The sequence below is a fragment of the Pezoporus occidentalis genome, unplaced genomic scaffold (genome assembly GCF_034315485.1).
Source record: "Pezoporus occidentalis ecotype Australia unplaced genomic scaffold, CSIRO_AGI_Poc_V1 ctg6, whole genome shotgun sequence".
NCBI classification, from domain to species: domain Eukaryota; kingdom Metazoa; phylum Chordata; class Aves; order Psittaciformes; family Psittacidae; genus Pezoporus; species Pezoporus occidentalis.
The window spans coordinates 581,858-602,063 of NW_026915943.1; the positions used below are offsets into that span (position 1 = coordinate 581,858).

Here is a 20,206-nt window from a genome sequence, read left to right on the forward strand (position 1 = left end):
GGGCAATGAAAGGGGCTGCGGGGAGGCAGGACAGCTCCTGATTCCCAAACCTGCTCCAAGCTGGCATTCCCACAGCGAGGAAACCTGCTGCTAACCCCACGGCACCTGCAGTGGTTCCCTGGTGCCACCAAATGCCATGTCAGGGGGTAATATCCCCACTTCTTTGCCTTTGCTGCAGCAATCCCAGAGGGTTTTCCATCCACTTGGAACAAAGGGAACCTCTGTCTGGCCCCACAAACCTGAGCGACAGCCACCTACCATGGGATTTATGGATACTCCTGCAGATCCAAGCCTTACTGGGGCCGGGAGGCCATTGGGATCCTTTGATTTTCCAGACTTGATTTGAGCTCTCCGAGGTGAGGGATATAGGCACATCCCAGCTTTTTGGGATGCTGCCGGTCTCCCTTTCAGCAGGGATGGAGCAGGGAGGAATTCATCCCCTTCTGGCTGCAAACAGCATCTCGGAGCATCACCATGTATCCCTGGGAGCCGGCTGGAGCCAGGGATGGATGGAGCGGAGCGGAGGGAGGAATCCCACGTTGCTATTTGTGGAAGGGACTGAAATGTTCCCGGCTCCAAAGGCTGCAGTTTGGAGCCCACTGGCTTAGCTGGGCCATGTCTGGGGGGGGGGGGGGGGAACAGGGACATTCCCCTGCTGCCTAACGCCACCGAGGTCCCTGCTTTGTACCAGGGTGCAGCTTGACCCCGGCTCTGGGTGTCGATGCTGACCCTGAAACGCTGATACAACACATAGTTTCTCCTTAATAGGGCATGGAAAAGGGGATGCACGTCAAGGCCAGGCTTTTTTGCTCATGTTGTGCCTTTCCCTGTCTTTATGTGATCCAGAAATACATTGGTTGAGCCTCTCCTGGGTAAACTTAGCCTAAAAATACGAGGTGATCTTGGGCCAGATACTTCCTGCTCTGCAAGTATCATGGTCCCAAGCTGGAAACCAGCAAGCAGAGTGGGGTTTGTGGAGGTTAGAAGGGTCTTTCCTTCAGAACGGTTTGAGATCCTGGTTAATCTGTTCAGATCCCTTCACAGAGACATCCCCAGCTCCTGGCCTCATGGGCTGCTGTGACCTCAAACGCAGATATCCCCTCACTGTAATGATAGGACAAGGGGGAATGGGTTTAAACTTAAATAAGGGAGATTTAGGTTGGATGTAAGGCAGAAGCTCTTCCCTGGGAGGGTGCCCAGAGAAGCTGTGGCTGCCCCATCCCTGGCAGTGTTCAAGGCCAGGTTGGACACAGGGGCTTGGAGCAAGCTGCTCTATGGAAGGGGTCCCTGCCCGTGGCAGGGGTTGGGGCTGGATGAGCTTTAAGGTCCCTTCAACCCAAACCATTCCATGATTTTATGATCCAACCTGGCACGCTGCTGGGACCGTGGGTTCCCCAAATGCCACCCCAAACCTCACCATCTCCATGGTCTTTTGAGCAAGGTGTTCCTCCCTAGCCCCATCCCCATCCCCATGCCCCTGCCCTCTCTTCGGTGCTCACAGGCTGCTGTGGAGCTGGGCTGGGACAGGGAAAGAGCAGGGCTTTAAATAACCTCCTCCAGAATATATATGTGTTTGTATTGGATGGTTCCTGGGAGCTGGTTGACAGCCGGGCTCCAGGAACAGCAGGATGGGCCAGGGAAGGGGGGAAGGAGGGAGGGAGCTCCTCATAGCCTCTGTTGCAAGGAAAGTGTGGTCCTGCACCATGCTGGAGGAAAAAGGGAAGCTTTCCTTGGAGATGAGATGTCTCCTGCTTGCTTTGGGTCTCGGCGATGGGCTGGGGAAAGGTCACACACTCTTGCTGTGTTGGTCAGTCCTATGGGCCATCCAGATGGATTAAGGATGTTTGAGGTACATCCCAGGCCTGTTTGCTTTACTGTCTCCTCATAATGTGGCTACTCCATCCCCTTTTCCTACCTGCTTTCCTCCTGGGCATCCTTCCGAGCTTCCACAGCTCCATGCAGCCCAAAGCTCCTCTGGAGGATGAGGCTCAGGGGGTCCCTCTGAGGGGTGAGTTCAGAAAACGAGATGAGCAGCAACCTGCAGGCTGAAATGGGGGCACAGAAATTCGGGTGCCTTACACCCAGGTCGATTTATTGCAAATATAGACCTAGATGAAGCCTTAAGTGGTGATTTCTACAGCACTGGGAAGGATCAGCATCTATTCCACCATCTGGACATGAGCTGGTTTTGTCTCATCATGCCCAGGGATGCAGATGGAGAAGAGCACCAGGAGCCCACAGAGTGCTTAAGCAAGTATTAAACCAGCCCAGCCTGAGCCCTGGACCCTCAGGGCTCCTTAAATCCATCCCTGGTCAGCCTGGCCACAGCCACAGTCCCTGGGGAAGAGATGGGAAGAGATTGATGGAGCTGTGGCTCCTAATTTTGGCCAAGAGGAATTTTCCATTGGGAACAGCACTGATGGGGTCTACAGGCAGTAACTGGCCCTTGAGGAGCATGGGGGTAAAAGGAGAGAGAAGGATGGGGCCACCACTGGGGTTGGTGTGTTTTGGCAGCCCGATAGTGGGAGCAAAGGACAGCAGGAACAACAGGAGCTGGAGAGGGAGATGGGGGTGAGGAACAGAGTGTCCCTTCCCTCTGGAGAGATCACAGGGAGGTTGAAGGGTGGATGGTGTGGGAATGACCAGCTTGGATCAGCCCAGAGAGGGGAAGGAGTTGCTCGAGGGAAGGATATGATGGTTGGACTCACTCCAAGTGCAAGAAGAGCGTTCAGAGGGGACACTAAATGTGTCTGCTCCATGGGCTGCTCCAGACAGGCTCTGTCTCACCGGTGCTCCACCAGCCCTCAAATCCTGGATGAATGAATCCCTGGGGAAGAGAGGAATGAAACGAAGCTTTCCCCACCCTGGCAACCGTCTCCACTGACATCTAGTGGCAAAACAAGGTGAGGAGGGAAGCTGTGTCCTCAGACGCTGCTTGCCTCTCCGTTGCTCCCGTAGGCAATACCGGTATGGGTGTTTGAAGATGTGTTTTACCGGTGCTGTACTGGTTATACTGGAATCCCCTGCGTGGTTTGCCTGCCTGCATCTCAGTGTGGCTGGAAAACACGAGCCCCAGAACCCCATCCTTGGTGTTAATGGGGCCCTGGTGGGGTTTAGACAAAGAGATAGCAGGAGGCAAAGCTCAGCGGGGGTGTGGATGTGGCTATCCCATTCAAGAGAGACATTAAACGGCTGGACCATGGATTCAGAGCTGGTGGTGGAGGTCCCAGTGCCCTCTGTCCTTCCCTCAAGGGCTGGGACCAGCTCCAGAGCAGAGCCATGCTGTTCCCAAAGCAATTCCGATTGCTTCCCAGCATGTTTAGGAGGAGCTCATCAACTCCGCGTGGCCTGAGCAGTCCAGCCCAAAACCAGAGGTGGTGGCCAGGCCATCAGTGCCACCACCAGTGGCAATGCCCCTTGGTGGGACATGGTGGCCATCAACCTTCTAATGTCATAGAATCATAGAACAGTTTGGGTTGGAAAGGACCTTAAGATCACCCAGTTCCAACCCCCTGCCATGGGCAGGGACACCTCACACTAAACCATGGCACCCAAGGCTCTGTCCAACCTGGCCTTGAACACTGCCAGGGATGGAGCATTCACAACCTCCCCGGGCAACCCATTCCAGTGCCTCAGCACCCTCACAGGAAAGAACTTCTTCCTTAGATCCAATCTAAACTTCCCCTGTTTCGGTTTGAACCCATCACCCCTTGTCCTGTCACTCCAGTCCCTGATGAAGAGTCCCTCTCCAGCATCCTTGCAGCCCCCTTCACACACTGGAAGCTGCTCTGAGGTCTCCACGCAGCTTCTCTTCTCCAGGCTCAACAGCCCCAATGTTCTCAGCCTGGCTCCATACAGGAGCTGCTCCAGCCCCTGAGCATCCTCGTGGCCTCCTCTGGGTTCTGGGCTCAAAACACCGGGGATTGCCCCAGCCCGGGGCCGGGGCCGGACGTTGCCCTTGGCCCCGCTGAGCCTCGTGAGGTAGCGGCCCCAGTTCGGACCCCTGAGGGACACCACTTACCACCGTTGTCCGTGCAGACACCAAGCCCTCCATATCGCTCCCGTTTATCACCCTGCGCCCGTTTATACCGGTTTAGAGCCGGTTTAACGCCGCCTGTGTGCGTTCACACCGGCCTGGTGGAGACGGACCCCCCCCTACGGCAGCGATAGGGTTAACCCCCCCCAACATGGCGGCGCTCCGGTGCACCAGGAGGACTACATTTCCCATCGGCCCCCGCCCGCAGGCCCACGTGATCCAGGCTGGCCAATGGAGAGCGGCGGAAGGCCGCTATAGCCCGCCCCCGGGGCCCGCTCCCTCCTTTCCGCCGGGCGGCGCGGCTCAAGATGGCGGTGCAGATCTCCAAGAAGCGCAAGGTGAGGGCGGCTGCCCGGGCTCGCCGCGGCTGCCCGGCGCCTCCATAGCGGCGGGGTCTGGTCGGGGGCGGCCGCGGGCCTCGCCGGGGCGGCGGCGTGGGTGGGGATGGCGGCCGATGCGGGAGGATGGCGGCGGATGCGGCGCGGAGGCCCCGCGGGGAACATGGCGGCGGAGGGAGGCCGTGCGCGGGTGCCGGTGTGAGGGGGTTCAGCCGCCGTGCCCCACACGGGGGGGGGCTTTAGCAGGGCTCTGGGCTTGTGGGCACAGCGCAGGCAGGCCGGGGTGGGGCTGGGGGGCTCCCTTAGCTTTCCCTGTTCCGTAGTGGGAAGCGTTGGGAGTTAAGGGACCCCCGGCTTCTGTGGGTCAGAGGAGCCGGGAGAGTGCGGGGCTGTGCCGGTTCCGGAGAGGGAGGGAGGCCTTGGAAGCGCGAGGGCCCTGTGGGGCTGGTGGAGGGACGGACCTTTTTAGTTCTTTATTTATACGGAATCAAAGCACCATTGCAGGACACGGCAGTGAGGTGTGATGTCAGCCTTCAGCGTGAAGTGTGCCTGTAGCGAGGCAGTGGGGTAGGTTACTGCTGGACTCAGAATCCCGGACTGGTTTGGGTTGGAAGGGAACTTAAAGCTCATCCAGCTCCAACCCCTGCCACAGGCAGGGACCCCTTCCACTGGAGCAGCTTGCTCCAAGCCCCTGTGTCCAACCTGGCCTTGAACACTGCCAGGGATGGGGCAGCCACAGCTTCTCTGGGCACCCTGTGCCAGCGCCTCAGCACCCTCACAGGGAAGAGCTTCTGCCTTATCTCCAACCTGAACTTCCCCTGTTTCTGTTTGAACCCATCACCCCTTGTCCTGTCACTCCAGTCCCTGATGAAGAGCCCCTCTCAGCATCCTTGTAGCCCTCTTCAGATACTGGAAGAAGTGACTTGTCTATGGGAATTTCAGGGAAAATGCTTCTATCTCTCCCCTCTGCTGCTTCCTTTCCACTGGGGGAGAGGCAGCTGGTCTGCAGGATGATCCCATGGATGGATGAATTGCTCCAAATGGGAAGATGTTGTGTTCAGGCTGAGCACTTGAAAAGAGCTTGACTTGATCTGTTTGGTTTTCAGTTTGTGGCTGACGGCATCTTCAAAGCTGAGCTGAATGAGTTCCTGACTCGTGAACTGGCTGAAGATGGGTACTCGGGAGTTGAAGTCCGGGTCACTCCAACCAGGACCGAGATCATCATACTTGCTACCAGGTAACTGAGATCCTGCTGTTGACACATGGGTCCTGTGCAAGGCTCTGTAGGGGACGTTGCTGCAGGCTGGAGCTTAAAGTGATCACTGGGAAGCAGATCCTGAAGTGATCTGTAGTGCTACAGGAGTGTTGCAAGCCCTGGACTTAGATGCTCAGTGTGGAAGCTCTTTGGGATGGTTACAGGCTCTGACTTGGAGACTTTTCTCAGGCATTCTGTCCTTTCTTTCCCAGAACTCAGAATGTCCTGGGAGAGAAGGGCCGCCGCATCCGGGAGCTGACAGCTGTCGTGCAGAAGAGGTTTGGATTCCCTGAAGGAAGCGTTGAGGTAAAACTGTCTCTGTTGTAGCAGTGTTAAGCGGGTTGTGCAGTTTGCTTTGTGCAGTGTCTGGATGGTGTCAGCTGAAAGGGGGGTTGACTTAAAGGTAACTTGGATGGTGTTTTACGTGCTCTCACAAATGCTTTGCTGGTTGGGGTGCTTTGAGTGCTGTCACTTTGGCTGGGTTTCTCTGATTTCCCAGCAAGGGTGCAGATAAAGCCTTCTAAATTTACCTCTAAATATGTTACAGAATGTTGTTGTCCCAGTATTGAGGTGAGAACTAGTCTAACAGCATAATGTTTGATGGTTGTGTGTTACCATCACCCTTACTGAATTCATAATGCTTTTGTCTTTATACTGTTCTGGTGCAGAAGTATCTCTGAGATTTGAGTATGGTACTGTAATAAAATAGACTTTAAAGTGACACCAGACCATTGACTGGTCTTCTAATGTCTGAAGTTTGGTGCCCTTACCAATACTTTCCTCTAACACGGATTAGTGGCAGGGGGGAATGTGTTGTCTGGCGTGGTGCTCACATTTATTCCTGCTGGGCCAGCGTTGCTGGATCACATTATACAGTGAACGTTGCTGATTATCTCCAGCAATTGCTTAAATAGACTGTATGGCACAAACCCTCACAGAGCACATCATGATTTGTCAGCTCTAGGAGTATCGTGTGCATGAGTTTGCATGTTTGCTTCTTGTGAAGTATCCGGTTTTGGGCTCTTGGAGATGTTGGATTAAATACACCTCACGCTCAAAGCTGTCAAAAGTCAAACTGTTTCTGGAGTTGGGTTTTAAACCTGAAGCAGACTTAATGTAATTGAGGTGTTGTAAGAACTGTGCTTGTGATTGTCTGGATACCTCTGCCCCACGATCCCACGTGTTTTGGAGCTGTTTGAAGCAGCAGCTCTTTGACCCTGCACCATGGTGGTTTAAATAGTCCCCTGACTTTCAGTGGAGTCTTGCTGGTGTGTTTCAGCTCTGCCAGGAGTACGAGTCTGGCACCAAAGGAGTTAAGGGTGTGTAGATCCAAGGATTAAGCTGTGGAAAGACTAACTGAACTGTGTGTAGAGGATGGAGGAATAGAGTAGTATGAAGCTCTCCTGTGTTATGAATTAAAAGTATCTTGAGATAACAGCCCTGTTTCTGAGTTTACTTCTCTTCCTTTGTAGCTCTATGCAGAGAAGGTGGCCACGAGAGGTCTGTGTGCAATCGCTCAGGCAGAGTCCCTGCGGTACAAGCTTCTGGGAGGCTTAGCAGTGCGTCGGTGAGTGGAGCAAGCCGAGCGTGATGGCACAGTGAGGAAGTGTGCCTAAAGCTTGCAGTTACTTATTTGTGGATAAATGGGTGGAGGAGTGAAACACAATCGCAAGCCTTCTGGCTGAATTATGGTGCAGGTGACACTTGGCCTTGCTGCTTAGATCCCTTCGGTGATGATAAGATGACGAGTCAGAAGTGGGTGCCTCTTGATGTGGTATCTCTGCAGCGTCATGTTCTGTGATGCTGCATGTGGTTCTTCAGCAGGAGCATCCTGTCATCATTGGTTGATTTAGAGGCATTTGTCTGAGAAGGGATGGGAAGCTGCACTCCTGATGTGGCTGTATTAGCTGCCTCAGCAGTGCAGCTTTTCATGTGTCACTAAAAACATGCTTGTCACTGTTCCCACAACCTTACAGGGACCGTAAGTCAGAAGAGCTGTGTTTGACAGTGCTAAAACAATGTGGAGAGTTTTGCTGCTTTGTGTAGCAGTGGCAGAACTTGGGGTGCAGAGGGTTACGTTCAGAGGGCTTTCTACCAACAAAAGTAGAAGTGCCATTGCCTGTGCTTGAAACTGGCATAAAACAGCTCCATGGAGCCGTTTGGACTTGGCCTGTTGCTCTCTGCCTGCAGAGCCTGCTATGGTGTCCTCCGCTTCATCATGGAGAGCGGTGCCAAGGGCTGCGAGGTGGTGGTGTCTGGCAAGCTCCGAGGTCAGCGAGCCAAGTCCATGAAGTTTGTGGATGGTTTGATGATCCACAGTGGAGACCCAGTGAACTACTACGTTGACACAGCCGTGCGTCACGTCCTTCTCCGGCAGGGTGAGTGCATGGCGTGCAGATCCCTTTTGTAGCCGTGGTGGTTCCTTGTGTTGGACTTCAGAACCAGAAGATGTCAGCTGCTGGTATCCCATGCCTGCAGGTTGGAGGTTTCCCTCTCACCTGCGGGGTGGGAGCTCGCGTGGTTTTGATGCACCACTGGTCTGGCAGAGCAGTTCAGTTGTGTTCATTGTTCAGACTCCAAAAACCTACTGTTTTCCTGGCCTTTTGCAACTAAGCTTGTGGTGTGGAGTTTGCACGTGACATCTGAAGTGGAACTTAATTTGTGTTTGGGGATGGGAAATGGAGAAGTGGCCTTCAGCAGACAAACAGGCTTGGGTATTCATCCCACATCCAGTTTTGCAGTGGTGGAGTTTGAATGTTTCCAGTTGAGCATGTGGCTTTAGCTTTTTCACATACTGTCACTTGTATCCTGTGGCCTGTGAGGCTGGTAGTAGGACAGCTTACATGAAACACAGGTTGACTGAACTTGAACTGTTGGCAGTTTGAATTCTGGCTTTCTTGGCTCCTAGGGGTAGGCAGACAGAACATGGGAGCCACAAGACCAAATGCAGGCAGTCTTCCCCTATAGCTGTGCCCTGGCGAGTCTTCCCAGCTCAACCAGCCAGGCCTGCTTACACTTGTCCTTCTGCCTGGTAGAATACACAACTAATGCATCTTAGTTTGAGTTGTTGCTTAATTGATGTAGGGGTAATAGCACAGACAAAGCTCTTCACCTTCCCTTCAGTGATGATCCGATGACGAGTCAGAAGGGATGTCCTTGTGTCATTGCAGCCTGTTCAGTGCCATGTTCTGTGGTGCTGGGCTGAGGCTGCCTTGGGCAGGATGTCCCGTTCATTGGATGATTTTGAGGCATTTGTCTGAGAAGGGATGCAAAAACCCTCAGTGCAGCTTCCTATAGGAAAGTGAGTTACCCCAGGGAGGACAGGGTTTAAACCAGGGCAGGCATGACTGAGGGATAGGGCATGTTTTCATCCTAGTCCCAGGCTGAAGTTAGCAAAGGCAATGAACTAGATAAAGATAAAACATGCTGATTTAAATTCAGAGTAATGGGATTTCTAGGCTTTAGCACATTCAAGGCCAGGTTGGACAGGGCTTGGGGCCACCTGGTCCAGTGGATGGTGTCCCTGCCTGTGGTAGGGGGTTAGGACTAGATGATCTGAAGGTCCTTTCCATCCCAAGCCATTTTATGGTTTGTGTTAATCATCTTGCATCTTAGTGTTGTCAGGATGGTTTTGGTGCAGAAAGCATGTTTTGTGGGGTTTGTCCCTGCTGAATGGGTGCTTGATATTTTGTATTGTCCCGTCACTCTTTACAGGAGTACTGGGAATCAAAGTAAAGATTATGTTGCCCTGGGACCCAAGTGGAAAGATTGGCCCCAAAAAGCCTCTTCCAGACCATGTCAGCATCGTGGAACCCAAAGAAGAGATCTTGCCCACCACCCCCATTTCAGAGCAGAAAGGTGGCAAACCAGAACAGCCAGCCATGCCTCAGCCGGTTCCCACTGCCTGAGGGGTAAGTGCCTCTCTCTGTGTGGTGGGAGGCAGGTTTGGGGAGGGTCCATGTGGAAAGGGTGTCATGTCACCCAAGAAAGGCTGCTGGGGGGAAAAAGGTGCTGCCTTGAACCAAGCAGAGTGTTCAGTTGGACTCGGTTTAGAGCATTGCCCTGCATGAAGAGGGCATGGTTCAAGGCAGGCTGCAAACCAGCTAAGCACACCCTTCAGTGAAGATGAGATGACGAGTCTGAAAGGAAATATCCTTGTGCAAGTGCCCTGTTTTCACGTTGCGTCCTGCAGCATGAATTTGGGGACCTTGGGTCACAATTTGATTGACTTAGAGGCATTTGTCTGAGAAGGGTTCAGTGCCTCGGGTGTTTTCATGTTATGCCACTGCTACCAACGTGCAGTTGACAGCACAGGGTATCTGTCCCGAACTGGATCCCATGGGGGGTATACTTGGAAGCCAGTAACATTGAGCACAATGCTTAGGCTAGTTTTGTAAGTAAATAATGGCAAGTTTGAAACCCTCTCTGAATGAGGAGCTTCTAAGATGGAAATAGATAGCTTGAAATTGTCTTAAGAGCTTCTCTGAGTTGTTCCCAGTGAACATGTGCAGTTTGCTGGCTTTCTCTGAGAGCAGCAGGAAGGAGAGGGCCTAAGGTTGCTTCCAGGTTCCTCAGCTGCTGTTGAAAGCAAGGCTGTGGTGGTCTCTGACTGAATGAGGAGCTCATCTTCATTTTAAACCCCTGATGAAGAGTCCCTCTCTGGTGTCCTTGCAGGCCCCTTCCAGTATCTGATGGGAGCCTACAAAGATGCTGGAGAGGGACTCTTCATCAGGCACTGCAGTGATAGGACAGGGGTGATGGGTTCAAACTGAAACAGGGGAGATTTAGGTTGGAGATAAGGCAAGAATTTCTTCCCTGTGAGGGTGCTGAGGCGCTGGCACAGGGTGCCCAGAGAAGCTGTGGCTGCCCCATCCCTGGCAGTGTTCAAGGCCAGGTTGGACACAGGGGCTTGGAGCAAGCTGCTCTAGTGGAAGGGGTCCCTGCCCGTGGCAGGGGTTGGAGCTGGAGGAGCTTTAAGGTCCCTTCTAACCTCTGTGATTCTATGAAGCTGGCTTTGTGTGAACAGGCGGAGTTCAGGGAGTTTGCAGGGCTCCTGTGGGGAAAAGGGGATCATTGGCTAAAATGCAGGAAGTGAGAGATTGGAAATCATGGAACAAACATGGAATCGTGTTTGTTCAGTGTTTGGGGTAGGAGAATGGTTATGGGAAATAGCTTGCCACCATCTCACTCAGTATTCTGTTTTTTGTTGTAGGGTTTGTAACATCTGCAACCAGAAGCTTGACTGTCCTGAAAACATCTCTTAATAAAATCACAAAAGACAGTGTTTGTGGAGGTCCTTTACTTGTTTTCCAAGATGTATTCCAGGAAAGCCTTGCTCCGCCTTTGGTATGGAAGGAATTCTGTTGCATTTCTTCCAGGTCGTGTTACCCTTTTGGAGTGAACTTAGGAGATCCTGATCTAAAAGTGGGGACAAAATGCTGATATCTGGTAGAGTTGGAGCCAAGCAGGCTGGTATTAAGAGGGTCATCAATAACATGAACTAGAGTAGTGCTTCGAACTCTTCTCTTCCATACCAGTCCCTTACTCCGAGGTTTCCAGAAGGGGGAGCTTCTTTAGCAGTGTCCAAAGTGGTGGTTTACACCTTTGTGGCTTCAATGTAAGTGTAAACTGAAGTGTTACTGTATTCTGCTGAATGCTTTTTGCACCTCTGTACATCCATTTATTTCCCTTGGCACTGAAAGGATGTTCAGTGTGCGACTTTCAGGCCTATAGACCACACAGGAACCTTATGGCTCCTGTTAGGGTCAAGTAACCTTTGCTGGTAGAGATGGGGAGTGAGACAAACTCCTGAGTAGGTGTTTTACACAATAGCTGGGGAGAAGTGAGTGTACACTCCTGAGTTTCAAACCTATCCTAAGCTTTGAGATGGAAATAGATTGAAGCAGTTGGGAAAACACTTGTCTTCCTTTGAGGCTTCTCACTGTATTAATAACTGGCTTTAATAAGCTGTAGGATGACATCCTGAAGCTGATAAGAGATGACAAGGCTACCTAAGCTGTTGAAATGTATAGTCTGTATGCAGGGATGTGTTTCCACCTCTGTTCTATTGCTGTATGAATGTACCTGTTCCTGTCTGTCGTGGTGAAGCTAAAGCCTGTAGTTTAAAGCAATGAGACTGAGCATTTGGTTAAGTTTCAGGCAGAGATTCTGGTTCTGTCAGCTCCTTCCCCAGTGTGTTTCTCAGACTGCAGTGCAGTAATGGGAAGAGGCTGTTACACACCCCCTTAGAGATCATGTTGTGTGCAAGATCAAGACTTCCTGTCCCCATTTGGGAAATTCAGAACCTATTTGCTGCATCAGAACCTACAAATCTGCAAACTGTGTTGCTTGGGAATGGCTTTGACAGCCAGATTGCCATTTTGGGCAGGCTTCTCTGCAGGCAACTGGAACTCCAAAGTGACAGTGTCAGGAAATGCTGTCTGGCAGCGAGTGTGGGTATGTGAGCCTCAGCCTGCCTGTTCCCAGCTTCTCTGGCAGGTCTCCTGTCAAACAGTTGTGCTTCCTCAGGGTGTAAGGGAAAGTGATAGCAGATTTCTGTGCACATCTTTCCATGGGAAGCTTTTAGAAGTTACTCTAAGTGTTAGAGTTAAGCAATGCCAGCATCAAATTTTGACTTTCTAAATAGCAACGTGGATTTGGAAAGCAATTCCAAAAGGCAAGATGACAGACCAGTTTTGTCACATTATAGGAGCAGGAAATGCGTGAAAGCTGGAAGCAAGAGAAGAGTGCAAGGATTTGCACGTTGTGTCTAAATTCTAATACATCCCAATATGTGAGATGATGATCAGCTAGGGGTTTCTCCTGCAGTCCTCCAGTGAGGGCTGGCTCCTGGAGAGTATGAGACTCCAACTTAGTCTCATGGTGCTGATCACTGGTAGCATTAAGATGTTCAGTTGCTTGTAAGATCAAGGGATGTGCAAGTAGTGAGCTTAAGAGTTAGGATTGTGTACTTCTTTTCTTGCTAGATAAGTCATGTGAGAAGTTGAGGACAACATCAAGGATTTATTGCTCTGGTGGGATTCCCCTCTGGAGTACTGTGTCCAGCTCTGGGGCAACAATGCAAGAGGGATGTGGAGCTGTTGGAGTGAGTCCGGAGGCCGTAGAGATGCTGTGAGGGCTGGAGCAGCTCTGCTCTGGAGCCAGGCTGAGAGAGCTGGGCTGGGGCAGCCTGGAGAAGAGAAGGCTCCTGAAGGGGAGACCTGAGAGCAGCTCCAGTGCCTAAAGGGGCTGCAGGAAAGCTGGAGAGGGGCTTGGGACAAGGGCCTGTAGGGCCAGGCCAAGGGGAATGGCTTTAACCTTCCCGAGGGGAGACTGAGCTGAGCTCTTAGGCAGAAGCTCTTCCCTGTGAGGGTGCTGAGGCACTGCCACAGGGTGCCCAGAGAAGCTGTGGCTGCCCCATCCCTGGCAGTGTTCAAGGGCAGGTTGGACACAGGGGCTTGGGGCAAGCTGCTCCAGTGGAAGGGGTCCCTGCTCGTGGCAGGGGTTGGAGCTGGATGAGCTTTAAGGTCCCTTCAACCCAAACCAGTCCATGATTGTAAGAAAAGCTGACCACCTAATACTATTCATTTCCCTTGATTGACATGTTGGGTATTAGTGTATTTTTTTGTCCCTAACCACTAGATTAAGCCAAGTGAATTGGATTTAAGGATGGCAAAGAGCCTCTCCAAGCCTTTTTTAGGAGTATTTTGTCTCCATCCAAGCCCTTCAAGTGACTGAGGCTGCCAGGGCTTCATTGAAAAAGTTTTATTGCAAAATTAGACAACAGTCACTGTGTGGTACAAGAAGAGACAACAAAAGCCATCAGACGCCTGCATCCACATGATGCACATTATTCACAACATCCCACAGTGTGTTCCTGCCTTACCCACCCCTTTACCCCCCCTCCAATCCCAATCCTCCAGCATGTGGGTTTCAGTGCGCTGCTTCTCACCAGGTAGCATCTACCATGCACCCTGGGCTTTAGGCTTGCTGTGCATTTGGGTATATCCTTGTGGATTGCTTCCTACCTCCCAAAAAAGCACCTGGGAATATGAGCTGGGAAGGGGCTTAAGGGCAAGAATCTCCCATTCTGGCTGGCTTGGATAGGAATTAAGGCAGATAAGCTTGTGTAAGCTTGCAAACCTGGAGCATGCATGGCCAGGTCCAACTTGGGGGCATGAGCTGCTCAATTTTTGCTTGCAGGAAGCACCTAATAAGAGAGTTGCTGGTTTTAACTTAATAAATAAGTGGAAATAGTCCTGTTTATGGTCGGAGAATGCAGTATTGGGCTTCTGTGTAGGAACCTGACAGCAAGCACATTGGCAGGGAAATAAAAGGGAGAGAAAAGCAATGCAGTGGTGCTCCTTGCTGGTTTGAGTTAACTGGCACTTGGATTGTGATGGATTTCTCCCAGTCATCTTGTCACGGTTTGTTTGCAGTGTGTCTCAGTGCATAGCAACTTCAATGCTCATGGGATTGTATCAGTTACTTCCTTAAGTATTAACCTGATATCCCTTAAGAAGATAGGAACAGCCTCCAAGTCTAGGCTGGAGTAGGCTATGAAACATGCTCTTTATCAGACATAAATAAGAGTAGAACTATAAATACATTTGGTTTTCAGCATGCTGTTACCCAGGACAGCCATCAGGGAGCTAAAGCATCATGCAGAGGAGGAGCTTCAGAAAAGGGTCAGGCACTGGCAGCTCTAAAGCTTTGTATTTATGTGGAAGTGAACCTCCTCCAGCTCCCTGGGAGAAGCCAGCAGAGTCCCCTGACCTGCAACAGGAGCTGACAGCCACCAGCCCTGCTTGTAACTGGGATACCCTTTGCAGTGGTAACTCTTTCCCAGCCTCATCTGCTGATGCAGAAGCACCAAGAGGAGTGGAGTTCCTCTGTCTGCATGGTACAGGATGTTCAATTCCAGATGCTAGCCCAAGAGCCCCCCTGGTGATCCCCATGGGATGCAGGAGTGCTGAAGGGACCTAGCTCTGCTCTTAAGGGTGTCAGCAGACACCAAAGCCACTTACTTCTCCGTGAAGCATTAAGCAAAGCTGTGCTTGGCTTTGCAGTGAGTGTTCTAGCTATGGAGCTGATAGCTATTGCAGCTGGAGTCATCCAGAGCAGGGTTAGGCAGGACAGAAAGGCACAGCTCCATGCAGTCTCCATTCTTACATGCTGTCACGGTCCTGCTCAGCTCCCAGGACCACAGAAGAGGCTGGACCTTAGAACTGCCCCTTTGTGCTCTGTTACATACCACTGAGGATAGAAGAGAGAAGCAAGGAACAACTGCAGAGCAACCTGAGCAGCTTTGGTGTGGTGCCACATGGCAAAGGAGGAGAAAAGCAAGCAGGAGAGCTCAATGTGCAGGAGCATTTGAGATGGAAGCGTGAAGGGCTTGTGCCTTTGTAGAGCTGGTGGTAGCAGCAAGGTACTTAGCAGGAGGCTTAACTAATGCAAGGAGGAGGTAGGCATCAGCCTCAACATCGCAGCTGGGATGGTGCATGCCAGTTCCTTTCCACTCCTGGTGACCCTCTTGTGGCAGGCTCCTCTCTGGAGGTGGGTCTGTGCAATGGGTATTCTGGGGTGAGGTAAAGTGTATGCTGGTTTCTCATCACAATGCACCCTGGTCTGAATAGCACCCATAGTTCGAGAAGGATACAAAATAGTGTTTCCCCTTTTTTGAAATCCCCCCACTAAAAAACACACAAACCAAAGCTCTTGGGGATAAACCCAACCCAACTACAACTCATCACGCATCTTGTCTCCTTTGGGCCTCACGAGCCTGCCAATGAAGAGGATGGAGTTGGTTTTACTGTCCTTGATCATGAAGATGAAGGGGTGGTCAGCATAGAAGAGCTTGGGGTTCCTCATCTCCTCTCGGCCATAGATGTCAGCATCGTAGGGGTTCCCTTCCGTGTCCCATTCCAGAGCAGCAGCATGGAAGACATTGGACAGGTAAAGGTCTTTCTTGCCAGAGATCTTTGATAAGTCAGCCTTGGTTTTGTCAATGGCTTCTGTCAGACCCAGATCAGCCAAGTGTTTCTAGGAGGAGGAAAGAGGTCAGAGATGACACAGTGCAATCCACTCCAGCCATGGTTACCCCAGCCCCCAGATGACAGGCATACAGAGCCCATCATCCCATTATCTTCTCTCCCAAGCCAAAGAACTCTCAAGTCCCAACTATTTTCTTAAGGACCTCTTTTACCTGAAGGTCATGGCTGACTTCCAGGACAACTTTAGGCAGTGAGATGGCCACTGATCTCTTCTTCATCTTGCCAGCCCAGGTCTTCAGCTGCTCCCTGTTCAGCAGCTTCTCAACCCTCTCCAGAGGCTCCACATGGTTTGGCATGATGAAGATCATGCTGGAGAGCTTGTGAGCCAGTGGCATCTCCACCACCTGGAGCTTCTCAGTCTCATCATCATAGTAATTGTAGAGACCTTGAAATCAGAAAAGCAGGAAATGGTGAGATGTGGAGCAGGAGCAAAGCTCCCCACAACCCTGGTGTGAATTCCCCCTGGACAGGTAGGGAAGTGAGTGTGAACACTGTTTTGGGAACTGGTCCACTGTTATTTGAGTTGGCAACAACTCCAAACTGCATCTCATTTGTGCAGTGAGCTGGGATTTACTCCTAACAGCCAAGCACCCAATAGTAAACATGGATTATCTCTGCCCACAGAGACACTGAGTCAGCAGAACAAGCACACCCAGCTTTGTCCTCTCACACTACCCATGAGGAAAACAACACTGGAAGCAGTTGATGGAAAACCAAGTAACAGAGCAGAAACCTTAACTCCTGTTGGTCTTGACACGGGGATGGAGGTTTGCAACTCACCTGTACGGTGCATCATGGGGACCCCAACGGTGTAGGAACGGGACACCATGAAGCCACGGTTGTCCACCATCTTATGATGGAACTTCTCATCCCAGTGAGCTACAGGAGGGAGAAATTCAGCGTGTAAGAACAGGAAACGGGTGGCAGTTGCATGCACAGTTGCTAACTACTTGCTCTGAAAGAGAACACGCCTCCAGTGGACGCAGGACTTGGGCTCCTCTCTATTGCCTTAGGTTCTGGGTCACTTGGATCAAGAACAGAAGGTAGAACTTACGCTTGAAGAACATGGCATTGACGATGAGGGCTCCATCAGTCTTCTCCACATCCTTGGTGACCTCTGGGAGTTTCCCATCCGTGGTCTGGGCTGCCCACTCGTTAATGGATTTCAGGGCGCTCCTCTTGTCTCGGAAGTTGATCTTGGAGTGCTCGTAGTTGTAGTGTTTCTTGCTGTTCTTCACAAAGTCATCAGCAAAGTTGATGGAGGCCGGGCCATACAAGCGGTTCCCGATCTTCCAGGTGACGTTCCGGGCTGTGCTGTTGCTCACCTCGTTCAGGAGCTCGGATAACCCGCTGTGGACATAGTCATCGTTCAGCTTGTCCGCACTGAGCACCGCCTTGGCTTGGGATGCGGTTGCGGCCTTGCCCCCGAGGGACACGAGCCCGAGGGAAGAGGCCACGACCACGGGGGACAGGAGGATGTTCTCCGTGTTCTTGTCCTTCGCCATGGCATGGTAGAGGTTGAAGGCCAGCGTTGTGCTGCGGTCAGCCAGTGTTGTTGCCTTGTCGCTCAGCTTCCTGTCCTCCGAGGGCACGGCGGCAGCGAGGCCGCAGAGAGCAAGGACCAGGAGAACCCACATGGCTTCAGCGGCGCCTCCGAGGACCTGCTGGGCAAGAAGAGCTCGTTGTCAACACAATTCAAGCCCTTCCTCAGCATTCACAGGCTCTTCCAGTGCAACCCGAAGCGATAACCAGAGCATCTGCAGCAACGCTTCACTTGGGGTGCAGTCATGCCAAGTCCTCCCTGGGCTTTCCCCATAGCAAGAGTTAACCTAAAAGAGTGCAGGCTGTGCTCTGGCATGCACAGCCTATGCGTTCTGAATGACAGCTTCATTTTTAAGCTATTTGACTTTATCACTCTATGTTCATGGGCAGTAAAGGATTTAAAGAGGGGCAAGGGAATGGAAGGAACAGGTCTGATATGGTCTTGCTAGGCCAAGGGGAATGGCTTTAACCTGCCCGACGGGAGACTGAGCTGAGCTCTTAGGCAGAAGCTCTTCCCTGGGAGGGTGCTGAGGCGCTGGCACAGGGTGCCCAGAGAAGCTGTGGCTGCCCCATCCCTGGCAGTGTTCAAGGGCAGGTTGGACACAGGGGCTTGGAGCAAGCTGCTCCAGTGGAAGGGGTCCCTGCCCGTGGCAGGGGTTGGAGCTGGAGGAGCTTTAAGGTCCCTTCAACCCAAACCACTCTGGGATTGTCCCAACAGTAGCAAGTCAAACCTTTGTCCTGGTCAGCAGCTAGAATTGGGATGGTTCTGCTGCCCAGGACCACACAGCATAGTGCAGCCCATCAGTCCAGAGGCTACTCTGGTCAGTGCACAGCAGGGATTGTCCTCTTCGGGGACCTGAGCTTGGTACCCAAAGTACTCAGCTTTCTAGACACTAGATGGAGTACATGAGCTTCCACCAAGCTAAGGCAGAGGTGGGGAGCCTTGAGAAGCGCCAACACTGTAGGATCAGCTCCATCCCACTAAAGTTTTGCCTGTACAGCTCTGCAAGGGAGGCACTGAGGCAGCTGAATGGGGTGGACCCCTCCTTTCCCCCAGCAGAGCCCCATCTCAATACGTTCATGCATTAGGTAGATTCATCTTATCAGATGTGCTGCATCCCCGTGAGGGCTCAGAGCTACCAGCTTCATAGAATCATAGAACAGTTTGTGTTGAAAGGACCTTAAAGCTCCTCCAGCTCCAACCCCTGCCACGGGCAGGGACCCCTTCCACTGGAGCAGCTTGCTCCAAGCCCCTGTGTCCAACCTGGCCTTGAACACTGCCAGGGATGGGGCAGCCACAACATCCTTGGGAGCCAGTTCTAGTGCCTTAAATCCAACCTGAACTTCCCCTGTTTCAGTTTGAACCCATCACCCCTTGTCCTATCACTGCAGTCCCTAATGAAGAGTCCCTCCCCAGCATCCTTGCAGCCCCCTTCACACACTGGAAGCTGCTCTGAGGTCTCCACGCAGCTTCTCTTCTCCAGGCTCAACAGCCCCAATGTTCTCAGCCTGGCTCCATACAGGAGCTGCTCCAGCCCCTGAGCATCCTCGTTGCCTCCTCTGCACTTGCTCCAGTGGGAGCTTTGATGATCTCCAGAGTGACCAGTCCTAAATGCCGTGTCCAAAAGCTCTCTGGAGCTCACCCCGCTTACCTGCAAGGCCGTAACGTGTCCCCAGCCCTTCCCTTCCCTCCCTCCACACTGCTCACAGCAACCCTTCCCCACAGCACCTCCTAAGGGCTTAAATTCCTCCTTCATTCCCAAAGCGAGCCTTTGGATGACCTTCTCCTCCCACAGCCTGCCTCAGACCCAAGGCTGTGCTGAGCTCTCCTTGCTCCTCTCCTCCCACCCTGCTCCAGGCTGCCTTTTGCATGCAGGGACAAGAACGGGCTCTCCCGGGGCAGCGTCAGGGTTAAAGGCAGCAGAGGAAGCGAAGGGCCCGCTGGGATTACATATGGAAGGAAACACGCACGTAGCCCGAAGGAAAGCGAGTGCGCAGTTGCACCAGGGACCCTTTGCCAGCGCAGGGATTATGTATCCTCAGAGACTCATATCCTAAACTCCTTTTAGGAGCAAGCCTTCTGTTGAAGGAAGGAGCCATCCCGGCTACCGAAGAGCAGAGATTTGTGCAACAGGCTCAAAGCTGCACTTTCAAGGTGCAGAATAAGCACTTCAAGGTTTTTCTTTGGTCCTTTTTCTTTCTAAGGATACCTTGGAAGTGTTTCCTAGTGAAGCCAACGTTTGCCTTTTTCATTCTGAAAGAGAACAGATACATGGAGTAGTTCCTATAAGGAATGGGCGGCCCACACCGCTTCTATCACCAGCTTAAAGAAGGGTTCATTACTTCCGAGACCAGCCAGCAATGGGTGATGCAGTGCAGTGGCACCAAGAGAACTGCTGCCCATCCTTGGATTACGGCTGGGATTAGCGGTGGATCCATTACCAAGGCTGGAAACAGAGGGAATGAGGGGGGAATTCACGGCCGATAACATCCTCTCTCCAGTGTGTGCAGCCTGTGGATAGGACGCCCTGTGCCAACGTGGCATTCCACAGACCTCCTCGGGATGTCAGGGGCTTGCTCTGCTGGTGGGATTTGGAGGGGTCATCGCCCATGACAGCCACCCAGAGGCACAAAGCCCTGCGAGGGCTGTGTTTCACCCACGAGCAGGATAGAGCAATGCATGCAAGAGAGCAGAGGGCCAGGGATGTGACACTTTAAGGCAGGCAAAGGCCAGCACTGGTCCTGCAGGGAGCTCTCATCATGCGCTGGGCTGGTGCCCAGGGTCCCGGAGGCTCCCAGGCTGAGCTGTAACTGGAGCCGGAGCCGTCCTCTAACCAGGAATGCTCTGGGACCCTTTGGCCCAAGCCAGCGCTTCCTTCACCTCCTTTTTCACCTTTCAAAAGCTTCTCCAGGGTGCAGCCTCTGCCACCCTCTCTGACCACGTAAAAATGGTGATGGGGGGGGGATCTTTTAATGCGTTTTC

The 20,206-nt window shown here is 52.3% G+C and overlaps 2 protein-coding genes and 3 non-coding genes across 6 annotated transcripts in view; 4 read left to right on the top strand and 1 right to left on the bottom strand.

Moving 5' to 3' along the window:
- The first annotated feature begins 4,231 nt into the window (after nt 1–4,231).
- Nucleotides 4,232–10,910, top strand: RPS3 (ribosomal protein S3). Its single transcript, XM_062639213.1, has 7 exons — nt 4,232–4,374; nt 5,481–5,611; nt 5,842–5,935; nt 7,102–7,196; nt 7,820–8,007; nt 9,344–9,540; nt 10,842–10,910. Exons 1-6 carry the CDS (start codon nt 4,345–4,347, stop codon nt 9,535–9,537), a joined length of 732 nt encoding a protein of 243 aa, XP_062495197.1. The 5' UTR covers nt 4,232–4,344; the 3' UTR covers nt 9,538–9,540; nt 10,842–10,910.
- Nucleotides 7,355–7,501, top strand: LOC134174414 (small nucleolar RNA SNORD15). The gene has a single exon (XR_009968630.1). It is a non-coding gene; the product is annotated as a small nucleolar RNA SNORD15 (small nucleolar RNA).
- Nucleotides 8,747–8,894, top strand: LOC134174422 (small nucleolar RNA SNORD15). Its single transcript, XR_009968638.1, has one exon. It is a non-coding gene; the product is annotated as a small nucleolar RNA SNORD15 (small nucleolar RNA).
- Nucleotides 9,744–9,881, top strand: LOC134174423 (small nucleolar RNA SNORD15). Its single transcript, XR_009968639.1, has one exon. It is a non-coding gene; the product is annotated as a small nucleolar RNA SNORD15 (small nucleolar RNA).
- Nucleotides 10,911–13,378: 2,468 nt separating the features above from the next.
- The window catches only part of SERPINH1 (serpin family H member 1), a 90,904-nt gene continuing 84,076 nt past the window's right edge, over nt 13,379–20,206 (bottom strand). For both annotated transcript variants that reach the window (XM_062639197.1, XM_062639196.1), the window contains exons 2-5: nt 16,736–17,342; nt 16,462–16,560; nt 15,834–16,066; nt 13,379–15,670 (exon numbers count right to left, since the gene is read on the bottom strand). In XM_062639197.1, coding sequence (XP_062495181.1) covers nt 15,368–15,670; nt 15,834–16,066; nt 16,462–16,560; nt 16,736–17,318 — 1,218 coding nt within the window. In that variant the 5' untranslated portion in view covers nt 17,319–17,342 and the 3' untranslated portion in view covers nt 13,379–15,367. The remainder of the gene's footprint in view (nt 15,671–15,833; nt 16,067–16,461; nt 16,561–16,735; nt 17,343–20,206) is intronic.